Genomic DNA, 12,160 nt, shown 5'->3' on the forward strand with positions numbered 1-12,160 from the left:
AATTTTCGCCACTTTGCCACACTTTCTGAGGGTTTGGACGGCAAAGGAGTGGATGACCCCCTCCATGGGGATGGCATTCACTTGCACCACCCTGTCATTTTCACTAAACATAAATAAAGAGAAATTAGCTGAAAATGTATAAATACTGTGGTGAAAAATGAAATTCATATGTTTGCCAGTCAGAGAAGCAAAGTTCTGTCAGCCACTGTTCAAACATATTCAGCAACTGATTTTATCATAATAGATGCCGCAGCAGATCACTGCTTGTTATTGATCTGGGAATCATCTGTCAGAGGATGTGGGACCCTTTTTTTCCCCCCAATCAATAAAGCGGTTGGCTGGAGACTGATGTGATGCAGACTACTGAAAGTAGGATGATATAACCAGTCGGAGAAACTCGTCTGCAGCGTTTGTGATGCAGATATTACATTGGTCAATACTCGTTGAGTGATTACTGTATTTTCCAAACTACAAGTTGCATCAGTCAAAAAATGCATCATAAAGAAGAAAAAATGTAAGTCGCACTGGACTATACTGTAAATTGCATTAACTGTATTTTAATCCAGTTATCATAAGAGCAAGCTTTTTCTCAGGCATGTCATGGCGTGGCTCCTAAAAACATTAAATTCGCAGGAGAAGATGTGTTTGCAATGTTGACACCAAGAAGGAGAAAAAGTAAAGCTACAAACGCTAAAATAAATCTTTTTTTTTTTAAGTATATGGATACAATTAAAAATTTTCAGTTTAGTAAATTTCAGAATGATTTCTCCCTTGAAGCTTTTCAAGGGATAGTTTGGACGTTTTGACATGAGGTTGTATGACATCCTAATCAGCAGTGTAGCGCATCAACAGCGACTTACCCCCACCCCCAATTGGTCCTGTGAGTGGGCATCTGGTCGGAGAGTAAAGAGTTTGGCTTCTCAAAACAATATGCATTCAAAAGAGTACTACATTTGCATCACAAAAATGCCTCCTCCTCCTCAAAAAAAAAATACAACTTCACAAATCGCTCGCCGTTGTATTTGTCTCCCGCCGTATCCCTACACACTGTCGCCTGTCCATTCTTGTGTATGTGATGAAGATGCTCGCATCTTCTTCTGCGGCCATCTTGTTTACGTGTGTGTTCCACAGTGGAAGATGATGGATGGTCTTCATCACATACACAAGAATGTAGAGCCGACAGTGCGCAAGGGATACGGCAGGAGAAAAATATAAAGCAGAGCGATTTGCGAGGTGTGATTTTTTTTTTGTGGAGGCATTTTTGTGATGAAAATGTATTACTCTTTTGAACGCATATTGTTTTGAGAAGCCAAACTCTTTCCTAAGCAAAACCACGTTACTTGTCACGGATCTCCGACCAGAAGTGGACTCATGGGATGAATTGGGGTGGAGTTGGGCTAAGTCACTGTGGATGCACTACACTGCTGATGGGGATGTCATACAACTTCATGTAAAAAAAATCCGAACAATCCCTTTAATATGTGACATGACGCCTGGACACATCCCTTTGTGATGAAACAGTTGTATTTTAACAGAAAAACTTCATTTTTATATTCATAAATGAATTATAATACACTGTTTTGACACAGCAGCTACAATCTCCAAACTAGACATAATTAGTGTCCTAATTAAACCCTGCTGACTAAAATTGCACATTTCTCAATCCACACAGGTATCATATAATTAGTTGTACATTACTTACAGACACAGTCTCCAAGGAAGAAGCGTATTAAAAAGTATTACGTAACAAAACGCAACCAGTGTGTTCTGTATCATTCAATTTGTTCGCCTAACTGCATCACACGCTCAGCTCCATGAATTATTGCAGCCACTAGGTGTCGCCAAAAACACCCACTTTAATTGAAAAGTAGCACAGTTAGTCAAATTCTATATATATTTTCATATGGAGTATAAGTCGCAGGACCAGCCAAACTATGAAAAAAGTACAACTTATACTTCAGAAAATACAGTACATAAACTTCAGAATCCTTTTTATCTACAACAAGAGATAACTTCCCCATGCAAAATATGTGTTTGGGCAGAGAACTGCATTGGATCGCCACAAATTCATGATTAAGCATTCACGGCACTGCAAATTCACAGATTTGTGATAAAATATTTTGTTAGGTTGTATTTTTTCTGCAGAAAAGACATCTCACCATAAGTTGATAATAATTTATAAATATGTGATAATACAGGTAAAATATACAGCACACATGTACAACTGTTAAAGAGACCACCATTATCACATTCTTCCTTTATGCTTCACTGAATGAGTTTTCGTCACGTGATTTTGCACTTTGTTCGGCGGTCCTTGAACGCACTATAGTTTTGTGCTGTAATTGGCTACAATGTGAATCTAATTCCATCTGTTCATGGATCATCTTATATTATCATTCATTAGTGGGGACTACCTATATATTTTATAAGTAAAAATGCACTGAATTAATGTGTGAGGCATATTTTGGGCTTAAAGGTTGTGTCCTGAGTGAACGATGGAAACTGAAGAGAAAAGGATAGGGTTCTGGAGCTGAATCTGATCTAATTATTACAGCAATCACTTTTATTGCAAAGCGAGTTTTAAGGGCGTATCAATTATTTACGTTTTTTTTTTTTGCCATTCTCTGGTTGTGCTAGAAAGTAACCCCCGTGAAAAGCGAGGATCTACCAAACAGTGTAATATCTTCTATAGGTATTAAGGAGCAATATGTACAATAACAAGCCATCAGCTGGTCCTCCTTGTAGGACGTCAGACACGACGATGGATGTCTCGCCACTCTCCTCGTTTGGGTTGTCCCGCCCTCCTGACACTGCGATTCCAAAGCCCATCTTTGGATCCTGACAAACAACAAAATAAAACATGAAGATAATTTAGAGGTTGGATACATTCTGTTTCCCTATGTGCGCATGTGTGTGTGAGACAAAGCGGTCCTGTAATCTCCCACTGCATTATCATGGCTGTACGTCGTTGTGATGGCGATTAGAAGGGATTTTTGCCTCTGTAATGACATTCGTGAGCAGCGTAGTCATATATGACTGTGCCACAGTTCAAAGCTGTTGTGTTCATCGTCTGAAGCCTTGTGTGTCGTGTGTCTGTGATTAACAGCTCCAGTACGCTTTCAAATGCCAATTGTGTATGAAAGGAGTCAAACGTTTCCAAAGGTATGGATCACACAGTCGAGAAAAGACCTTTGGCTTCCTCTGAAAATGGTTCCGACTTTTATAAAATCTACCTGCCACTGTTCCAGTTTGAGCTGATGAGATTAGTTCAGAGATTCGACAAATGCTTTCCCTTAATCCCCCCCATCTGTACAAAAAAAACCCATTTCTCTATTCACACACTTCCCTCCACCTCAAGCAGACGGCCAGTGGTGGAAGTGACATAGAAATGAAAGGACCCTACAAAAACTCACCAAGGCCATGATTGTCATATTCATTATGGGCCCTTAATGAGTTTTTTTTAACTGTTCTTTTCCCAGAGTGGAATGATTACACACCGTAGGTCTACAAATTTTTAGACCTGGGTGCACAACTATGAATTTATTTTGTATTCTCTCTAACTTACATACAATAATCAAATATAAATCATTTTGCCTAAATACTTTAATGATTGGTGCTGAGGGATCTAGAATGTCTTAACTTGAAAAGGACAAGATCTACTAAGTTCTTGTGATTGACTGCAGTTTCTCTTTGGCAGCAAAAATGATTTGTTTGACTGCACTCATGGGAATGAACAATACTCTGTAAATACAAGAAACTCTGTGAAGATCGAAGGAGAAGTGTGGAGGTTTGAAAATATTTTTGAGCCATTTTCAAACAACTGCAAATTCCAAGACACGATTCCCACTCTTTCCCTGAAATTATTTTCCAGGACATTTTCAGCCTCTGCAGAGCCAAGTTGTAACACCATATGAACCAACCCAGGCGACACTTTTCAATTTATGGTCCCTAGTTTTGTCTCTAAGAGCTGAGTTCTTAACTGTGTCGGAAAAGTTGCTAAATCTAGCGACAAAGTCAGTTGGAAGCAAGGGGTTGCAGAATTGCTCTGTGTGGAAATGCAAATGTGATTGGCTGGTAGCGTTACGTGGGGTGCCTTAATGTTGCCCGAAAGGTAAAGTGACAACAGACATGCATGCGCAAAACTTTTAATCCCTTCACATTTGCTCACGAGACAGGGAGAAGAGGAATAATTTTACAGGATAACTTCACCTGGAAAATGACTAGAAAATTGATAATTTTCCAGGTTTTCCAGGACACATGGACACCCTGTAAGAAACCCTTTAAGATCACCAGTTCGAACACAAGTACCTACAAGTTATTGCCAGGGTCTGAAAGGAGACCCAAACTGTCACCCTCTGCTGAAAGGAAATTAGTCAGGATGTTTAGGAACAACCAACAAACCACTAAAGCTCATGTGTGAAACTTCTGGAACAGCTCTGCCGATCGCGAAAGAAGCCCCTGCTCCAAAATGGACGCCTTCAAGCTCGACTGGAATTTGCAAGAAATGCCTTGTGGATACAAATTTGATGGACCGAGGAAGACCGAGGAATTTACGTTTGGAGCCGCTAAGGTGTAGTTTTCAAACCTAAGAACACCGGAGCAACTGTCAAGCATGGTACCATCATGCTCTGGGCCTGTCAGTAGTACTGGTGCACCGCAAGAAATGGATGGAATAAGGAAGAAGAAAGACTACCTCCAAATTCACCTCAAACTAGCAGCTGGACAGCTGAAACTCGAACACAATTGGGTGTTCCAACAGGACAATTATCCCCAAAAACATAGATACATTCAGCTTCTGGAAATCCCTTCCAAAATCCCTGATCTCAACTAAATTCTTAAGTTAGGTCAGTTCCAGGAAACCAACCTATTTGAATGAAGTTTACCAATTCTGTCAAGAAAAATGGTCAAATATACAGCCACAATTATGCCAGAAGCTTATACTGTATATGGTTACAAAAAGCGTTTGGTTGAGATGAAACTTAAGCAATTTAACCAAATATTAGTGGGGGTTTATGTATGTTTAACAGGGGCTGTATCCTGCTCATTTCAGGAGCTTTTATAATAATACTACGGAAGATGCTAGATATCAGCTCTTAAATTTAACTCTTATGAGCTCAGTGGGCCACTATTGTAAGTTTGTTTTAATAAAACACTTCATAAATCTCAAAGTGGAGGGTAAATCTGCATTCTTCTCCTTTCTTGGCCGAAAGTCTCGAATTCAGCAGCTCCTCTCCCGACCACGCCTACGCTGTTGCAATTGGTCAGGGCTCGAGGGTCGGCTTGCCTGCCTGTTCACGTAGCTGTGGTGGTGTGGTGGGAGATTTTTCTAATGTAAAATACGTGCCTCGGCACACTAGAACTTGAAAAACACTGCTTTAGATGGATTACTTCCAGAAAATAATAATACGTTAAAAAAACATCTATTACTGTATATTCGATCACACTTTTATATTTCTGCAGTCTCGGTGACACAGAACTTTTCTCAGTACTTCACTGTTCCTGGCAGACTGTTGTACAACATGCATTGTCGGACATCAGCGCACCAGTTAAGCCAACAGCAAGGTTTTTTTTTTTTTTTTTTTTTTTTAAACAAACAATGAAGGCATGGAGAAGAGCATGATTATATGCAAACTGGTACAAATAAAAAGTATGCTTTAGTACGCTGTGCTTTTATCTGTAGATTCTCCGATCTGTTCAAAACTTTGTTTGGGAAGTAATTAATCATTTACTTTTGGACTTTGAGGTGAAGAACCAATGCATATGTTCCATTTGAGATTGCTGCCTGATCCTCTGCATCTCACCTGTGATTCCACACTTCACGTAGATGAATCTAGTTACCAACTAAGTCAGAACTATCTAACCCATTTCATTATGATAACGGAAAAAGTATGCAGTAAATGGGCAAACAGGAAATGACGCACGCACAGTGACGAGGCGTTCCGGGTTATTCAGAAGATAAACAAAAAGTAACTGATATTTTTCACAAAATGATGCAAAGGACTCAAAGACTAAAGCAAAGGGTGTAGGAGGCCATTTAAACCTCCACGGTATGACAGTGGATCCCCACACATTTGAGATATTTCAACTCATCCATTTTCTTTACCACTTGCCCTCAATAGGGTCACGGGTAAGCTGAAGCCTATCCCAGCTGACTTCAGGCAAGAGATGGAGTACACCCTGAAATGGTCGCCAGCCAATCGCACATATAGACCATTCAACCATTCACACCTATGGACAATTTAGAATCTCCAATTAACTATTTATGGGAAGAAGCAGACGCACTTGGAGAAAACCCACACACGTACGGGGAGAAGGTGCAAACTCCATACAGAGATGTTCCAACGGAGATCTCCTGACTGTGCGGACCACTTTCTTTTTCCATTTTCAGTAATCGAAACATAATGAGTGTGGATGAAAGGACAAAATGTACAACAAAAAAAAGCAATAGCCACTACTGGTCGCAAGGCATCCAGCATGAAAAACAAACCAAATTAAACATACCCTCTGTGGTGACGCCTCCCTCTTGCCTCAATACCACATATTTTCAATTCATGGGAACATTTTACAGACAAAAGCACAGTTGTTATGGGTTCACCAGTATCCCCCACTATGGCCAACCTCTACACTTGGAAAGGAGGGCTATGAATTTCTTTAAGGGAACAGCACCAAGTCAGTGGTACAACACACACTGGTACTGACACCCCAAGCACATGAACTCAGTGGAGACAAACATCAAGTTTACACGTGAGGATTTCAAAGACAATAAGTTGGCTTTTTTGGACTGTGATGTCCATATTGGATAGGACAGGGGCATTGGTGTTTAAAGTAAACCCACACAAACTGACTAATACTTTTTGACACAAACCACCCACTGGAACACAAAATGGGCGTTTTCAGAACCCCACAACACACAGATGATAATGTTCCCACCAGCCCACAGGCCAAAGAGAAAGAGCATAACCATCTGAGGGATGCCCTCAAAACCTGTGGTTACCCAAGCTGGTTTCTTTGTATAAAAGTGCATCTCATTCCAGAAAGAACAAAAGCAAGGTGGATGAGGTGGACAATAGTAACGTTGTCATTCCGTATGACTGAGGTCTTTCTGAGAAAGCAATTTTTAACCAACACAACATACCAGTACACTTCAAACCTGGTAACACTTTGAAACAAAGGTTGGTACACCCTATACCCAGAAAAACAATCTGGTGTATGCTGTTCAGCGCAGTGAGGAATACACCAAGTTTTACATTGGGGAAACCAAGCAGCCACTGAGCAGGTGCATGTCACAACACAGACTGGTTAACTCTCCAGGTCAAGACCCAGCCGTCTACCTGCACCTCAAAGAGAAAGAGCACTCTTTTGAGGACAAAAATGTACACACTCTGGACCAAAAAGACAGATGGTTTGAATGGAGAGTGGAGGAAGCCATGTACATTAAAGTTGAGAAACCATCTCCTACAGAGGGGGATGGCAGCAACACCATCTCTCCATCACATACAATGCTGTCCGTTCATCCCCTTCAAAAAGATTAAATCATTTAGCCTCTAACAAATAAACAAGGCACAGCCACCTTGGTTTCAGGAGAGTCCATGAGCGTCGTTACATCTGAACAAAAGGCGAATGAGGGTGATATGACCCAAATGATCATTGTTGGCTGGCGGAGGCCCCACTCCATTGTATCCTCACGATTGTCAGCGAAACCATTCCCATTCCAGACTAGAGCTGTCCTATCTAGTCATACTAGTGTTTGTCCAACTTAGTCATTGAGCGTGAACTGATGAGAGGCAAAACGTCTTCTAAGACAACCTGAACAGTCCAGCTGCAATCGATTCAATGCCCTGGGAAGCAACAGAAGAAAGTTAATTTGCTTCTAAACATACAGTACTTGTTTTACGTTTTATTTTTTTTTGCTCACTTTGTCTCCCACAACATCCTAAAAAAACCCTTCCATGCACAGTCCTTATAGTCAATTATGCAAATTAGATGATAACATCATCAAGCCCTCCCCCTCAAACTACTGCCAACGATAGATTGCAGTCCTGTGAGAAACACTGTGTATTGTTTACTTGATTGTTTCCCAAAGAGTTATTTAACACAGGAGAGAAGAGGGTAAAAAGTAGATACACAGAGTACAGTGTTAATGTGACAGCTGGCTGTGGGAAGGTTGAGAACTGGAGGTCAAATGTCTGCAGCAGAGGACTTTTTTTCTACTAAATCTGCTTTTCTGGCTCCAATGAACTGCAGCACAAGACAATGGCCTCTAATCATGATGAATAACTAAGCTCAACCGACTCGCTCGGCTCTGCACGTTTAACAAATAAATGTAATTTTTTGGGTGAAAAAAAATCTGTATCCAAGCATAATATTAAATATAAAGCTTACACCTTCTAGAACCTTCTCGAAGAGAGGTATAAATGACAAAAATATGTATTGTTTGGGTCTGGAAAAAAAAAAATCGTAAGCGACACACGGCCATGAGTCACAAGTTCACTGCTGGTCTAAAAATAGCGCAGCATAGTTTGCAGTGTCTACAATTTTTAATTTCAAACAGAAGCGGGCACAGACTTTTCACTCATGTACAGTCCCACTCCAAATTCTTCAGCCCTCATTAGGCCTGCCACGATAATCAATAAATCAATTAACCGCACGATAAATAAAAACAAACTCAATCATTTTGCCGGCCTTGATATATCAACATGCGCATGCGTGTTTGTTTTCCTCCTCTCTCTCTTTACCAAACAGGCTGGATGGCAAGAAGGTTCACTCCGTGCATTTCTCTCAACACTTGGGTGCGTTGTTTCTATAGCAGAATGAACGTAGTGAGTGAACCCTCCTGTCGGTCATTCAGTCTCTTTGCTACGCGCTAGCGAGTGAACTACTTGCTAGCTGTGTGTGGCGTGTGCTACACGATCAAATACTTTCTTTGTGTATAAAACACGATCTTAATTTCAGCCCGTTTGCGCATCATTTTGCGACATGAAAAACTATGTGACAAAGACAATTAAATAAATAACACAAAACGCTGGTAGTTATTTTTCAGTGATTCCCGAAGTATAACACGTTATTGTGCACCAAATGCATTTTGCTGCCACTAAAAGATATACATTGACCAAAAAAAAAAACAAAAAACGTTACTCCTCATTAAATGTAAAGTGCATATTCCAACACAATGTTGCTAAAAGTGAATCAAGGAAGTGTATATGCAAATGAGCTGACATCTGCATTGAGTATTTCCGGGTTATTTCTCCATTTTTAGCAATATTCAAACAATAACGAAAGTGCTACTGATTCAAAATCAGAAATATTGGGATTGATTGTGATTTTTACTTAAGTGAAATGTTCAAAATTTTATTCAAGTGCAATTTTTGCTGAAAGAGATTATTTTCGTTGGGGTTTTTTTTGTCCTTTTTTTGGTGTGTTTAATTTATTATGTTGTTTGTTTATTTTATTTAAAAGCTCTTGACATTCCAATTACAGTGTTGTTGTCAAATTAAATGTTATTGCTTCTGATATGGTGTACTCGTATTATTATGCCAAATATTATCATTACATTAATGAAAAAAATGGTCTCAAAATTATGTTGACAATAATATTGTTTATCTGCAATAATTACTGTCCAGCAAAATTTGCTATCGTGACAGGCCTAGCGCTCAAAAACTTTCACTGATAGTCAATTTCAATAAATATTCCCCATTTGTATATCGGTTGAGCTATTTAAATTGTTCTTCTATTGTCGGTTTAATGTAAACTACTGCAGCTTTGAAGTGAATGGGGGTTGAATAATTCTGACTGGAACTCCGTAAGTTATGTCAACTTTGTGCAATAGTAGACTTTAACATATCATTTAATAGTATGAACTGCGATTGGCTGGCGACCAGTCCAGGGTGTACCCCGTCTCTTGCCTGAAGTCAGCTGGGATAGGTTCCAGCATACCCCCGTGACCCTAGTGAGGATTAGCAACATAGAAAATGGTTTGATGGATAAATAGTATGAAAATGTAAAACCTGAAAAACTTTGCAAACTCTGCACCTCACCTCGAGTTTTTGACATTCACACCTTTTGTTCGAAGATTTTTTACCCACTTTCGACTTTCCATGTCAGGGATTGGCACAGCGAGTCCACTGCATGAATGCTTTTGGCTTAGTTTTTACACCGGATGCCCTTCCTTTCGCAACCCTGGCCGGGAATCAAATCCCTGCCCTCTGCCGTGAAAGGCATTACACCACCACCATGGATACCTTTTGTTCAAAAACCAAATATTGCTCTCCTGCGAGTGTCACACCTCACAAAGCTTATTTGACAAGATTGTTATCATAATGCTTCTTCTTTTACATGGAGTGTTTTATGCTCCATTAAAAGGGTATCTGTTAACATCTGTAGGCTAACTGCAGAGGATCTACCGCTTATCGGTCTCACAGGGAAGATGGAGCGTATTCCACGTTTGCACAGTTTTACATGTTGCTCTCTGTGAATCACTATGGCTACTGGTCTATGTTCAAATGCAACCGTAAGAAATGAGATGCGGTGCAAATGGACTCACCCTCTGCAGGGTTACTGTGTACTGCTCCCACACAGTCTCCTCCATGACCGGGTTCTAGAAAGAAAAAGGCAAGATTACCATCAGTGGTTTCATTTCCATGTACAGATTAATAATGAATTACGTGATGTAATGACAAAGCCACTTCATTAGCCTGTGCTGTTACGCAACACGGACCTCTTAGCAAAACAATGACAGTTGTCTGCGGCGCTCCATCAACTCTCACTTTGAATTACTGAAGACAATATTGACATTTTTTTTAAATGGACTTTTACCCAAAGTTACATGCTGTAAACAAACATTTTAAAGTCACGTTACAAAGCATCATCAGTTAAAATGTTCACAAAGTGTTGTAGCATTCAATCAGACCCCAGGATAATGAAATACAATAATTATTAAATTATTATTTTGTAATTATACAATTTATAAGTAAGCTTGTAACACATTTTCAATAACTTGATTTCTATTATTAAAACACACCATTTGTTTTCATCTGTGAGGTTTTGAATTTTTGCAAACAACTTTACTGGCTCAGTTCATGTGAAAATAGCAACATGGATAATTTTACAAAAGGCGATACTATTCTGTTATCATTTCATGAACTTTTCCAGTGCCTGCATTTTACTCACGTCCATAATTGAAACACTGCCACTGAGCGGGAGCTGATGAATAAAAAGTGAGTCAGTTTAGTCGAAACACTCACAAGTCCCTGCAGGATACGTATGGTTTTGACCGCGTGGGCCCATTTCCTGTGCAGGCTGAGGACAGTCTTCATTACTGGCACTCTCCTTTTCCTATCGCCGTCTTTCCCTGATCACTGCCACCGGTGCTCTGGCAAACTGATGTGCGCCACAGCCTCCTCCTTGGGCACAGCTGCACAACCACCAGCTGCTCTCTCCCTGCATCTGCCCGCCTGCCTGCCTTTGACGTAAGCGTGATTCTGCTGGCCTACATTCAGCACAAATCCCAGTGTCAGTAGACAGTGTAAACATACAGAGCAACCAACGCCTGTACTGGTGGGCGGTGATTAAGGAGCTTCCACCCGTATCACAACAAAACATTTCTTAGATTGGATTCCAAACTACAACAAAGTTTTTCAAATAACTCCACTATCTGCGCAGGCAAACCAACACACCTGATAGGATGGCAATTTTGAGTTGAATATACTTGTAGGAGGCATGGTTGACATTAGGATTAGGGCTGCATTAAAAAAAAAAAAAAAAAAGAATTGTGTGTTTTTGTCACACAAACATGCGACTCTTAAATTTTAAATGACAATTTGTTCTGATTTGACTTAACAAACAAACCACTGTCGTTGGCATGACTGCCAACACTAACTCCTCGCTCCCCCCAATGCCCCAGTGACGGTCCAAATTTTGCGGCTTCACTCTATCACAGTTTTTCAAACACATTAATTACCAGTGATGTCCCGATTCGATCTTCAGGATTGGGATCGGCTGCCTCCGCCGTGAGATCGGGCCGATCCGGTTTCCGTATCACATTCGTAACTCTGAGCCACACTCCAACAGGGGATGTGCAGTAATGTGCCTCAAAGCTGGTTGCCACGCGACTCCCGCCACCAGCAAGAAGAAGAAAACGCACCGCCACCATTCAGAATTGTCC

General features: G+C 40.4%; 1 protein-coding gene across 8 annotated transcripts in view; it reads right to left on the reverse strand.

Moving 5' to 3' along the window:
* Positions 1 to 12,160, reverse strand: part of tjp2a (tight junction protein 2a (zona occludens 2)) — a 48,463-nt gene that overhangs the window by 17,348 nt on the left and 18,955 nt on the right. For 6 of the 8 annotated variants that reach the window (XM_054758123.1, XM_054758119.1, XM_054758117.1 and 3 more), the window contains 3 exons: positions 10,541 to 10,594; positions 2,714 to 2,838; positions 1 to 103 (listed from right to left, as the gene is read on the reverse strand). In XM_054758123.1, coding sequence (XP_054614098.1) covers positions 1 to 103; positions 2,714 to 2,838; positions 10,541 to 10,594 — 282 coding nt within the window. Of the gene's footprint in view, positions 104 to 2,713; positions 2,839 to 10,540; positions 10,595 to 11,240; positions 11,464 to 12,160 lie in introns of those variants that run through there. The other 2 variants (XM_054758121.1, XM_054758124.1) reach the window with 2 other exon arrangements.

This window comes from Dunckerocampus dactyliophorus, chromosome 17, assembly GCF_027744805.1.
Source record: "Dunckerocampus dactyliophorus isolate RoL2022-P2 chromosome 17, RoL_Ddac_1.1, whole genome shotgun sequence".
NCBI classification, from domain to species: domain Eukaryota; kingdom Metazoa; phylum Chordata; class Actinopteri; order Syngnathiformes; family Syngnathidae; genus Dunckerocampus; species Dunckerocampus dactyliophorus.